Consider the following 13,672-nt stretch of genomic DNA (forward strand, 5'->3'; position numbering starts at 1 on the left):
TAAGGAAATTTTCTTGACGTAAATGTGATTTTAGGGGTTAGAGATGCTGTATCATATGCTTGCTCTGATTTTATACTCCCCTATTCATCCACTTCCGTTTCTCCCTGTATCCCTTACACTGATATGAATCATTATGCCCTTACCTTGCATTCTTATGTACTTGGCTTTGCAGAACAACTTGGGCAGTAATAAACCTCTGCTTTGGACAGTGTTTCATTTGTTCTCTTTTGCAGGTGTCAGATATTCATATCAGTAGATTTCGGGATCCCAAACGAGCTCCTGACTTCGAAAAATTCTGTTCTGAAACAATTGATATAATTCAGCCAGCGCTTGTTTTAGCAACAGGTAAGCAATTCAAAAGTGTGAATTTCCTGTTGAATGTGCTGTGAAAGGAAGAGCAAATAAGCAAAATTCTAGGATCTCAAGGGAGAACTTTAAAGCCTTAAGGTATCTTAAGCAATGGAAATGGAATTGCAGCTGAAGATAGACTGCTAGAAGCAGAAGAGAATAACTTCTCAACTCAAGAGAATTAGTTTTTGTTCAGTGTCTTCAGCCTGACCGTGAGTTTAGTGTGTATTATAGGTAACAGACATAATTATACAATATAGCTATTGTTTTCCCAATATTTGTCGCTACCCCTTGGTCCTTGCTAGCAGCTACCTACCTTATAGAATCATAGAATCATTTGGGCTGGAAGGGACCTTTAGAGGTCATCTAGTCCAACCCCCCTGTGATGAGCAGGGACATCTCCAACTAGATAAGGTTGCTCAGAGCCCCATCCAGCCTAACCTTGAATGCCCCCAGGGATGGGGCTTCTACCACCTCTCTGGGCAACCTGTTCCAGTGCTTCACCACCCTCATTGTAAAAAATTTTTTCCTTATGTAAGTCTAAATCTACCCTCTTTTAGTTTAAAACCATTACCCCTTGTTCTGTCACAGCAGACCCTGCTAAAAAGTCTGTCCCCATCTCTCATATAGGCCCCGTTCAGGTATTGGAAGGCCGCAATGAGGTCACCTCGAAGCCTTCTCTTCCCCAGGCTGAACAACCCCAACTCTCTCAGCCTGTCTTCATAGGAGAGGTGCTCCAGCCCTCAGATCATTTTCGTTGCCCTTCTCTGGACCTTTTCCAACAGGTCCATGTCTTTCCTGTGCTGAGGGCTCCAGAGCTGGATGCAATACTCCAGGTGGGGTCTCACCAGAGCAGAGTAGAGGGTACAAGAAGTACCTTCTTGTCCTCCTGGTAGTGATTCTTCATCAGTCATCATATCTGAAATTACATCATCAGGAGCCAGTTCCTCTATCAGAACCATCCCTACTCATTTGTATGAAATTCACCTGTGAACTAATGTAAGATTTCCTTGCTGTTTCCATTTGAACATATCATACCAAGACAGGTGAAATAAGCCTTCTCCTTTTATTTGGTGGCTTGCTATTGCTGTTGAAATAGATTAAGTTTTGGCAAGCAAATCAAAAAGACTTTGCGCCATTACTATGTGCAAGGCTTTAGAATCTTAATGCTAGACCTGGACTTTTGTTTCTACAGGTTGTTACTTATCTGCTGCTTGCTTTTTAAGTTAAGAAATATTTAGCATTCATCTTTTAACTAGCAATGCAGGGAGGCATTACTATATGAACAGGAATGGGAATGGTTCAAACTTTAATTGGAGCTTGAGGGATACAGAAGGTATGAAGTTAAACAAAGCTTCTATGACTAGAATCTTCAGGTATAATGAATTCATAACGTTTTTCTTCACTTTGGCATGGCATTCATAAAAGTGCTCTGGTGACGTGGTTGATAAATGTTCGAACAGGCTGCTGCATCTGCATTAGAAAACATATACTGTTATAGTAACCTCTCAGACCAGATGACAGGAACCTCCACATTGCACACACAAGGCCTGCAGCTACTTACACTAGGAGCCTTGGATTGCGTGCTTGCCTAGTTATGGTATTTGCGTAAGCTGTGTGGGCCTCTAGTTATATCTCGCCTTTGTACACTTTCAGGTGATCTGACAGATGCTAAGACAAGAGATAAACTGGGATCTGAGCAGGTAGAAGTAGAATGGAAAACTTACCAGTCAATCCTGAAGAAATCAAGGGTCATGGAAAAAACCAAGTGGATAGACATCAAAGGGAATCATGGTAAGAAGGAAACGAAACATCTCTCTCTCTTGTGATTACAGAGCTGATTTAGGCAAGTTAGAATACAGAGGTAAAGTGTTAGTACTTACTAGCATGTTAGTGGTGGTTATGAGTCAGTAGAAGGGCTTGCCATCCATGTGTCTGCTCTGCTGAGGGCACACTTTGTTTACAAGCACTGACTGGAGTTTTAGTACCAGAGGAGTAAGAATCTTCATTTATTGCTTTTGCATGGCAAGTGGTAGAACCTAGCTTCAGATGTTAGTTTCCAGGTCACTAGTTTATATACCCCATCTTTTAATGGCAGGGCAAACTGTAACCTTACCCTACTGAAGAAATGGTTTCAATTTACTTTTCATAGACCTCCCCCCGACAGGTTTAAGTTAAAAAGTATCACACGGTCAGCGATTAAAGGAAATTTGGTTTCTTTTGAATAGAAAGAACTCATAGAAGTTTATACACATCATAGTTGTTGCTACATTCTAAGCATTAAAACACAAACTAACAACCTTGTAGGCTATATAAGCCAGCTGTTACCCGAAGGACAAAACTAGAAAGCCTAGCACTGGAGGGAAAAACAAAGTGCATGCTTTGTCATATACAGCCCGTATAGGACATTTTACTTCCGTTTACCTATGAAGCTTCTGTTACCAGCCTTAATAGAGAGGTGGACCCCAGTTGCAGTACAAACCTCCCCAAGTTGTTGTCTGTTTCACACATGCTATTCTCTGATGCTATTGCTACTTTATTTTCCTTGGATGACTTAGGTCTTAGAGAGAACATACCCAATTGAAAAGCTTTATGGCCAAAATGGAGTCACATGGTTAGCTTTTAGCCACTAAATGACAATTTACATTCCCACAACAATTTTATTTTGAATTGAAACTTAAATGAGAAAACTATTCCCACTTTTAGGTCAAGTGCATCAAGTATATAATGTCTTCTCTGTACAGTTAGATAGTCTGCATGTCAATTATGCGTTTTAAAGAAAAGCTCTTCAGTGCCTGCTGAGACTCGGCTTTTTCTCAACATTAGGAAATAAAATACAGAGGTCAATGATCAATTTGATCTGAAAGTTTCTTCATTTTCTTTTTCTCTCCCTTACAGATTCGTTCAACATTCCACACCTGGATAGTGTTTGGAATTATTACAGGTACGTTTATTTACTATACAGATGCCATTATATTCAAGGTCAAACGCACTAAACAATATTCTGTTTTCCATTATCACATATATGTTTTTTCACTGACTTTCCCATAGTCCAGGATCATATCGGCTATTCCCTCTGTCTTTTCCATTGCCAGTTAGTAGAGCAGAATAGATTGAGAAAATAGAGAATTCTTTGCACAGATTTCTTATCTCTTATCTCTCTGTGTTTTGTAATTGAATATATTGTAAGCCTGCCTGTGTCTAGGAAATGTTCTGTTCATTATGTGTTCAGTTTCCTGAGAACGGTTGTGTGATACATTTCTGCAAAACCAGTGTTCCCAAGGAACACTTTTCCTCCTTAAAACAGATGAAAAAAGAAAAGGAAAGCAAGAGAAAACTTCACTTTTTTAATCTTCTTTTTGCATGCCCAAAAGGGCTTTTCATGTCATATGGGTCTAAATTTTATCTGAGCCATTTCTTTACATCTGAGTCATTTTAGAAAACTGAAAGTAGAGAAGCAAGAAGGCAGATGATGATGATGGGCATACAAATGTTCTTGAGGAACACACTTGAGATTTAAATGTGAAAATAGGTGAGGAAACCTTCCCCTCTTCAGCTGGCTCTTTTGCTTGTATATTGTAAAGGTAGCCTCAGTTGTAACTTGAGTTTAACTTCTCAGTTCCTCCTGCCCTTCACATCTGAACATAAAATCTTGTCTCATAATTTTGGTGGTGCTTTCAGCTTTGACTCTTTGGAACTGGAGGAGGACTTGGAAATCTAAATTCTACTTTAATTCAGGCTCTTAAGCCATCCACTCTGCAATAAGAACACAGATTAAACATCTGGTAGTTCAGTTTGCTTCAGTTCCCTGTGGCCCAGCAGGAGCAGATATGTTTTCCCATATATTCTGTGGGATAGAATCCTACAGCAGCTGCATTTGTAGGAGAACATGGAATTCACAGGTGGATTTACCATGAAGGGATGAATGAATGGTGCTGTCAAGGCTTTTGGATGCACTAGTGCAGTCTACATCCCTGTATCTTTTGCCACACTTGTGGCTATGTGACAATCTAGTATCAGTCTTCCACTCCAGTTTAAGGCTGCTATCAGAAGTTCAAGTGACACACATGGGAAGATGTAGCAGCAGTGAATTCGCCGGATGGTCCCTGAATTGTTTGGCCTGGGCAAGCTCACTGTTTGCAAAGATGTAGAGATCACCTGCCACAAGTCCACACTGAAGATGCACTGATAGCAAAAGAGATTGGAAAGGATTGGGGTGAAATTTCAAAGCAATTTAGCCAACCTAAGGATTTGTGAGTGAAATTCTGAGTCAAGTGAAAAAGTCTGCTTATTAATTAACAGCCTCTTGCTAAACAAATGTGTTCTCATAATGGCTTTTGCTTTATTAATATTTGGTGGTGGTCTTTTTTTTTTTTTTTTTTTTAAACTCCCTGCATGATATGGTTTGGTCTGTCATCTCGGCAAAATAAAGAAACTTTAATGAGATTTATCATACTATCTAAGACTGAAGAAAGGCACTAAGCATCCTCAAAAGCTATTAAGCATCACTAAAGGCAGAACTATCTTTACAGGGACAATTTTATTAATCTAATGCATTAACTAAATATAAAGATTTAAGAAAATTTTTAGTAAATGTGCCACACTCTAGGAAGAGAGAAAGGAGATGGCGGAGTGAAATGGAGCCTTGTGGAAGCCTTTTCTTTTCCCCCACCCCTGTGAAGTTAAACAGTCAAAAGGACAATTTGGTTGGTTGGTTTTTGGTCTGAGTGACAGTAAAGCACTGTCTGCTTACCTTTATGTGATTCCTGAATGAGTAATTCATTCTTTGCTCTACACCTTAGAGCACTGTAACTTGCAGATATAAAAATAGAGACTAAGGAAAAACAGTTATTCAACACCACATTTTGGTATTCATTATGTATTAAAATTAAAGAAGGCAGCAGGTGTATTGAAACACAATAATATTTTTACACAAAACCATGGGTTCCTGTTTTATGTCCACAGCATGAGCAGAGCATGATTCAACTCTTACACATACTCTTAAGTGGGACTAAAGGCAAAAATCTTAGGGTTTTGATACTCAGCTTCCAGTTCTCTTATTGAAGTTCATGGTGTTCATAACGGTAATATTAACTTCAAAAAATAAACATTGTGAAAGGGTCTTTATGGCATTGGAAGTATTGAAACTTGTTTGTAATATGTCGGCTTTTATTCTGTTTAGGTCAACCTTTCTGGCAATTTTATTGTTTATTCTGATTGGTGGAAGAATAGTGATATGAACTGCTTTGTGGATGGTTGTGTTCAAACTATGCTTATAATCGGAACTCGGGGATGTTTTAGCTTCCACATACTATGCAGGGAGTTTAAAAAACCAACCAAACAAACAAAAAATCAACCCAAAACACACTCACACAAAAAACTCCAACCCAAAAGAAAACAAAAAAATCCCCCCAATTAAACCCAATAACTTTTAGTTAACCAACCAACCAAACAAAAAATCAACCCAAAACACACGCAAACACAAAAAACTCCAACCCAAAAGAAAACAAAAAAATCCCCCCAATTAAACCCAATAACTTTTAGTTAGTCTCAGATTTACTGACAGTCATTTTAGTTACAGAATTTAATTCTTAATTGAGGAATTTAGTAGGTACCATTAGTTGAAATGTTATCTGTCTTTGCCAGTGGAGGATATGTGCAATTCCCACCTAGCATAAAGTATCAAAACCACTTCAATTTTAGAAATTAGAAAAACTGAAAATATCTGGTGTGGATGGAAGGAAAGCAACAGATATATTTGTTATTACATGTGTTTATCATAGCAAATATTAGCATAAAACCATGGGGAAAAAAAGGTGGAATTGGTTGACATGTCTTTTAAGTCCTTCCCTGTTTACGGTTCTCAGAATGTTTTAAGATTAAGATTCACGAACTCAGTTAACATCAGGTAATGTGCAAAAGAGCAACAACCCTTTCTGCTATCTCCATTTACTCTTTGAATGAAGAATTCTAATGCCATTCCACAGGTGACAGGAGAACTGCTAAGATTTGCTATGTCAAGAAACAAAAAAGAATAATTAGGAAGAGGAAATGCTGCCGCCTTTGCTATTTATAAGATTTGGTGTGGTGTGGTGTAGTGTCTCTGTTTTGGATCTGTTGGAAGATAACTGAAAAGGTTCAATATTTCTTTGGTTCAAAATGATATTCCATTAGCCAACAGCTGATCATTCTACATTAGAGTAACTCAAGAGATCTCTAACAAAATAGTGGAGATAAGAGTTGATGATCCTGATATTTCTAGGTAAGCAAGGAAAAATTCCTTTCGATAAATTCGTTCAGATACCAACAGTAAACACAAGATAATAATTTTTTTCCTTTGCAGATCTCCTTTAATTAAGAGTGGTGTAAGATCCTGCTGTCCTGTCATCCTACCTATTTATTTTGCATCGTTTATGCTGCTGGCCTACCCTTTGTCCATAAAAAAGTTACATGTTGCTCAGGGGAAGCATGTTTATGCTAACATGTTTTTTCAAATGTTTGTGTGCTAACCTGCTGCTTGTCTTTACACATGACCCATGTAGTGCTTCTCCTTTGAAGTACAGACTTTTCAATGCCATTGATTTTTAAGAAGAGACTTTACGGCAGTAACAAGATGGAGCTAGATATAATGCAAGAAATCTTGCATTTCTACTATGCAGGTCATTTTTGTCATTGCTGCAAGCTTTCCGAACAGCAATATTTCCATTTTATTTTGGCAGGAAATATTCAGCCTGGCGTAAAGATGGCTCTTTCCATTACATCCACACCACCTCGTTTGGGAACTATTCGTTCATCTGCGTGGATGCCACACTGAGCCCAGGCCCTAAGAGACCCTATAATTTCTTTGGGATTTTAAACACGGTATTTTATAAGTCTTGGCATTCCATTTTGCTGGGTGTTTTACTTCTGTAGGGGTTTGTTTGGGGTTTTTCTTTCTTTTTATAAAGAAGAGTTGTCTGAAAGATTTGAATTCATTTAAAAGAGTCTTTACATTTTGAAGTTATTATGCATGTGGGACATTTATTTAGAAAAATGACTGTGTCACTTAATGTACAGAGTATCTGTGTTTTCTCTCTTAAGAAATAATCCAGTACAAAAATGTCAAATTAGACATTTTAAGGACACTGTCAGTAGTTTCTTAGCATTTAGCTAGTCTTGAGTGATAATTTCCTTATATGCTGTAAAGTTAAAAAAAAAAAAAAACACACAAAAAACCCCCCACAAAAACAAACCCCAAACTTTCTAATTTCACTCCTTTTTGCTTTGTTAGATGCTTTTTTTGTTAATATTACAGCTGAGAGAGTTGCACTTATCAATGGAATAACGTGAAAGATAATGCTCTAAAGAAATGTGTCATTTATGAAAGTGAGGTCTGATCTTCTGAGACCATAAAAAAATTAAATGGTATTGTTTTGAAAGAATAACATTAATCCCAATGTTTAAATCGCATGTCAGTTTAGATAATGTTTTGCTTCCCTTTGATTTTTTTTTTTTTTTCCTCTCTAGTTTGTTGATATGCTGTTGTTCTTGAGATACTCTTCTGAAGTGTTGGCAGACAGTTATTGTGTTTTGGTAAATAGATGTCATATTTTGCCCATGATAATGGTCTCAATGAAAAGTAAAATGTTCTCCCTCTAATCTTGTCTAAAGGAGGCTCGACGTTTGCACTTGGTGATACTTAGATGAAAGGTGATGTAGGAGTGCCAAGTACTGTTCTCATTGTTTACTATAATCCATAGTGGGTGCAGGAGGTTTGCGGACAGACTCTCAAAGAGCTAAGAAATGCAGTTGAGTCTAGAGCTCTCGTCCTTGGCTGCAGTAAGGCAAACATTTGCTTGCTAATTGCCCAGCAACAGGAGTCTGGAGAGCATCATTTGCAAATTTTTGCACAAAACCGATACCGGTAACTTTTAAGAATTAAACCTCTATCAGGAATTGAAAAATAAATTAGATTTGTATCAGTGATTTGATTGCATAGCTTAGGTAAAAATATTCTTAAAGCCCAAATTCATAAAGGCTAAGGAAATATGATTTCACTTAGTAAGCCTGTTACATTAACCCAGAATGGTACACTGAATCCATTCTTTTTTAATATACCTTTATTTCTGTTTCCTTTATTCATGCCCTTCAGCGTTCTTTTTCAGGTAGGAGGGCAAAGAATATGTTGGTCATTCTCTGGATTACCCTAAAAGATGATCTGCAAAATGGTGAAAGAGGGGATTTGTGTTCTTTTCTGGTTTTAGTTTTCCTCCCTCCTCTGTTAGACTTTGAGATCTTACTGGTATTGGGAGATTTAATATTGGAAGTCAAACAAGTAAAGGAGAGAAATTTTACCTGCTGTGTAAAGTGTTACTTTTGCTTATCTTTAGCAGCAATGGCTGAGTAATATTTTCAAGATTCAGCATCATAGTTCATCCAGTTAAATAACTGAAGCATATGGTGCATGGTTTCTGTGGTCTGTCATACCTATAAAAGGCCATTGAGCAACTCAAGACATAGTAGAGGTGATGATTGTAAGGTAAAGATGTTTGTAAAATCAATGCAAGCATGTCATCTTTGACTATATAAATAAGCAGTAGAAAGAACAGAAATACCGGTTACCAAAACCTTTCTTTATATTGCACTTTCCCTGTGTTTGGTTGCAAGGGAGGTGTCGAGTGTCTTGTTTTCACTTTCTTTTTCCAGCATCCGCTTTTAGGGATACATCTAGTAGTATGGTTTGTTCATGCACAGGTCTCTGAAGCAACTGAGAGTATTCTCTGTTAAAAAAAAAAAAAAAAAATTAAAAAATATTAATTACATTCTTCATTAGTTTCTTTCTGCTTTCCTTTTGCTATTCTTTCCAAATAGCCTGAATGTTAAACAGGTTGGTTTGTTTGGTTGTTTGTCTTTCAAACACCTGCCCGTTTCAGAATCAAATGAAAGAGCTATCTTTGATGGCAACAGAAAGTCTGCACAGCAATCATACTATCTGGTTTGGCCATTTTCCCACCTCAACCATCGTCTCCCCAGCCCCAGGAATACGAACATTAATGAGGTAAGATCTTTCTTTTTTTCCTGTATGTTTTCAGTCTGAAATACATTTCTTGCTTCTCTTCACATACTTTGTCACTTTTCAGATTTTCTGCAGTGGTATTTCCTTCCCACCCAAATAATCACATTTCTTATGTTCTTTTATTAGTTCTGCCACAGCCTATTTATGTGGACATTTCCATACAATGGGTGGGCTAATGCCAGCCTTGCACAGTCAACACCGTGGCGGCACTCTAGAACTTGAATTGGGAGACTGGATGGATAATAGGAGGTAAGTAAACCCTATGTGAGCAAATTATTATATGGACCCTGACTGGTTATACTGTGATTCACTTTTATGTTCTTTGGAGAATTTGAAAGAAGCATTAGATCTGCCTCACTGGTTACTACTATTAATGCTTTTGAAAATGTCTCTGTGTGTAAGTTTGGGATTTTTTTTCCCTATACCAACACTGTGCTAATAAGTAAAGTAATTTTTTGATTCATTCTTGATATTTAGAAATTAAAAAGAAGACAGCTAAATGTCCATTTAGTGTGTGTTTAGTATTCAAAGTAGACAAATTGTAATAAAATTCAGCATCACTACTTCAGAATACCCATGCTCTACACCAGCTGTTAGAATTTTAGAGACAAAAATAATCTACCTGAGAAATGTTACCTTACCATCATACCAAAAAGTGTCCAATGCTACATGGAATGTATAGTAGTATAGTAGCTTTTATTCTGCCGTAATCCTAAGAAAGATACTTGTATGCATACAGGAGGAGAGCACACTGGGGTCTTTGGCCGTAACTAGAGTGCCTACCCAGACACTGTAGTAATGTACATTATATTTGAATTCTTTAACATAATGTTCACCTATCTGATTCATGTGCAAAATTCAATAGATCTTGACATTTGGAATTTTATGTAGCGCTTCAGTGATTTATAATAAAAAGAACCTGATCAGAGGTAACCACCTCTACAGTTAATACAGCAGAGTTGGTTAATATAGGATCAACGACAGAAAAGAATAAATGGAAAATAAATAAGTTCTGTTTAGAAATTTTGGAAGCAAGTTGGAATTGGGAAGCTGTGCATGCAGTAGTTTGTATTAGCAAATTTTTTTTCCTTTCCTTATAGGTACCGGATCCTTGCATTTGATCATGACCTCCTTAGCTTCGCAGATCTTAACTTTGAAGAATGGCCTGTAGTTCTCATCACCAATCCCAAATCCTTCCTTTACAGCAGTTCTGCTCATGAACCACTAGTCAAAATTCTTTATTCCACTCATATCAGGTACCCTATAATCTCTTGATTTCACAATATTTAGCTATATTTTAGTAGTTGAGGTCTTTCTTGGCTATAATGTACATCTATATTTATACGTATATAAGCAAAACATTTTATTTTTTTTTTAAATATGTGTGTCTGCTGTCATCAGAATTCACTTTTCTCTGGAAGAGTGTTCCTGAGAGCTCACTTTGTATCATATCTGTGATAAAAGGAGATCATATAGTAGTAATTCATGTTTGGTTTATTTATGCAGTTATTTCCCCTGAAGTTAATTGAAGTTTTTTATGTAACCAAAGCTGGTAGATTTAGATTAACACATAATCCATGTTATTTATCTCGCATGTTCATGTTACCTCTGCTGATTTCAGGATTTTGTCTATGTATTTTTCTAAGTGTTTTCTCTAGTCGCTTCAGACTTTTTAGCCTCTTGTGTGTTCTGTTTTACATCCCTTATGTATTAAAACATCTTAAGCCTCCGCCAATTTTTATATTGGTTTTAAATTCCTCCATCTTTCTATTTCTACCTTTTCTATTTATTTTTTTTTCATTTGTATTTCAAATTTCTATGCCCTTTCCAACATCTTTAATGCATATTGGTCTAACAGCAAATATAATATACGAGTATATTGCATACACAGAATTACAATCAAAAGAAGTTAATCATACTTTTCCGCTAGGAAACAGTGTCCCACTAAGTCTACCTACTTTCCAGTTGCCTATTTAGAACCTTATCTGAACATTCTTACAGTTTTGTGAACTGGTAGAATCATTCACCATAACTATATAAGACTCTGTAACTATATAAGACTTCTTCATTTGACTGAAACATGCTCTGGAATGCCTTTTGTATTACCAGAAACGAAAGAAATTGTATGTGCAATATATTAAGTCTATATTAGTATCACTGTTCCTTTGAATATAAGCATTGCCAAGTGATAATACATTTGTTGGTATCTCAGACCTGTAATACCAGTCTCGCATTCTACTCCGTTTCTCATAAATTCAGTTACAAAGACTGAGAGGTTATATTCTGACTAACAAAAAGTTAAAAACCAAACCAAAACAAAAAACACCAAAAAAATCCCACAACAAAAACCCACCACACACTCTATGAGTGTTTGATTCTGTGTCTGTCAGTGTGCAGGAGGATGCATCCCACCTGTGTTAGCAAATGTTTAGAGGTTATTTTCTGACTAACAAAAAATTAAAAACCAAACCAAAACAAAAAACACAAAAAAATCCCACAACAAAAACCCACCCCACACTGTATGAGTGTTTGATTCTGTGTCTGTCAGTGTGCAGGAGGATGCATCCCACCTGTGTTAGCAAATGTTTTGACAGCAAAAGTTCTAAGATTATTTCTGCCAGGACCTGGACCTGTCTGTTCCACAGCCCAGTTTTCTATCCTGTTCTTTTGCACAATACCATACAGAATTTCTCTTTTTAACTGTAGGAAAGAGCTACCATGTTACCATTAGCCTACAGGTATCTCACCTTTTTAATTTCTAACTCTTTTGAACTCTTAAGTACAAGGTAGCATAATCTTTAGGGGCTTCTCTTCAGGAAGTAATGACAAATCTGCAAGTCCTGTAACAAATCTGTTTATTTTGCTGTTTATTCACTCCTTAGAATTCTGGCCTTCTCTCCATCTGTCATTATCTCTGTCAAAGTCTATATAGATGGAGTTCACTTGGGGAGTGCGCATCAGGTGTCTGGCCCTCTCTATGTACTGAAGTGGAGCCCGCAAAACTACAGCAAAGGGTTCCATCACATCGATGTGACTGTCCAGGTAAGGTACCTGTTGGCATTCTTTGTAGTGAATGTTTATGTTGTCCTGTCTGCTCCATCACCCTTCTGCATCACTTAACTAAGGACAAAATACATGAGAAGAGTCTTCCTTTCATATTTGTCTGATTACAAAAACCAAAGGATCTATTAAATGAACAAACACTGACTGCTGAGCACTAGAGCATTCATAAAGCATCTGGACAAAAGAAAGGATACTTATTTTTCCTGAGAAATATAATAAGACATGACAGAAGAGCAAGTAATTGGTAAAAAATGAATTATTTTGACTGACAGGCAACATTGAACTTTTAAGGTTGTTTTGGAAAAAAAAATAATCAGGCTTGATCAAGGAAAATAGGAAGTAGCATCATGCTAGTTCAGAAGGCAAAGAAACTGGATCTGAAAGACTGGAATGCTGTCTTTCATTATATTTGAAGTTCTTTTTGTGATTTCTTACAGGCTGACAGTGAATACATTTTCTGTTTCCCAGAACATGAGACTTAACTGATATTAGATTACTGGGTACAAAAAACATTTTTCAGTGGATGCTTCTGTGCTTGGTACTATATTTTATTTTTGTACCTTCAAGTGGTCTTCAAAGAACTCGATCAGACTGTTCTAACATTCTGCAAATTTGCACAGTAGTGATGGGAAAGTCAGCTTTGTCCTGCTTGGTGGAACCCAGCTAGGCATTATTTCTCACAGGACAAAAGTGATACTGCTTTTTCTTCTTGTGGTCTTTCTGTACTGCCAGTGTTCTACCTCCTAGCTTTTTATCGATTTCTGTGATGCTTTACTTGGGAAAGCTGCATTTTATAAGTGGTCGGTGTTTTGGTTTTTTTGTTTTGAAATTATGAAAACATATACACAAAACTGAGTAACATTTGAAGACAGTTTTACAGGCCTGCATAGCAATATTTTGCTTGCAAATACATGCTTGTTATCAGATAACTGAATGGAATTTTTAAAAAATTAATTTCCTTTCCCCTCCTAAATCACTATTACATCTAGTAACTGAATAGATAGTTTTGGGAAAGCGAAGAGGATGAAGCGTTAACTTGAGTTAGGTACCTGGAGAAAATATAAATACTCAGTTGCTCTTTCTGGGATTTTCCAAGTACTCTCTCAGCTGTAATATCACACTAAACATACTGAATCCTTCACTGTAAATAAACCATTTATTATGTATTGGAAGATAAGGTGTTGTATTGGGTTTGTGTGGCAAGGT

At 36.9% G+C, this 13,672-nt stretch overlaps 1 protein-coding gene across 1 annotated transcript; it reads left to right on the plus strand.

Moving 5' to 3' along the window:
* Positions 1 to 233: 233 nt before the first annotated feature.
* Positions 234 to 12,445, plus strand: TMEM62 (transmembrane protein 62; the record flags this gene model as incomplete). Its single annotated transcript, XM_009705676.1, has 8 exons — positions 234 to 345; positions 2,005 to 2,142; positions 3,247 to 3,292; positions 7,068 to 7,209; positions 9,261 to 9,385; positions 9,530 to 9,652; positions 10,504 to 10,659; positions 12,286 to 12,445. Coding segments are annotated over 8 exons (1,002 nt in total), but the record flags the coding sequence as incomplete, so codon positions are not given.
* Positions 12,446 to 13,672: the final 1,227 nt, after the last annotated feature.

The sequence above is a fragment of the Cariama cristata genome, unplaced genomic scaffold (genome assembly GCF_000690535.1).
Source record: "Cariama cristata isolate BGI_N322 unplaced genomic scaffold, ASM69053v1 scaffold9570, whole genome shotgun sequence".
Lineage (NCBI taxonomy): Eukaryota > Metazoa > Chordata > Aves > Cariamiformes > Cariamidae > Cariama > Cariama cristata.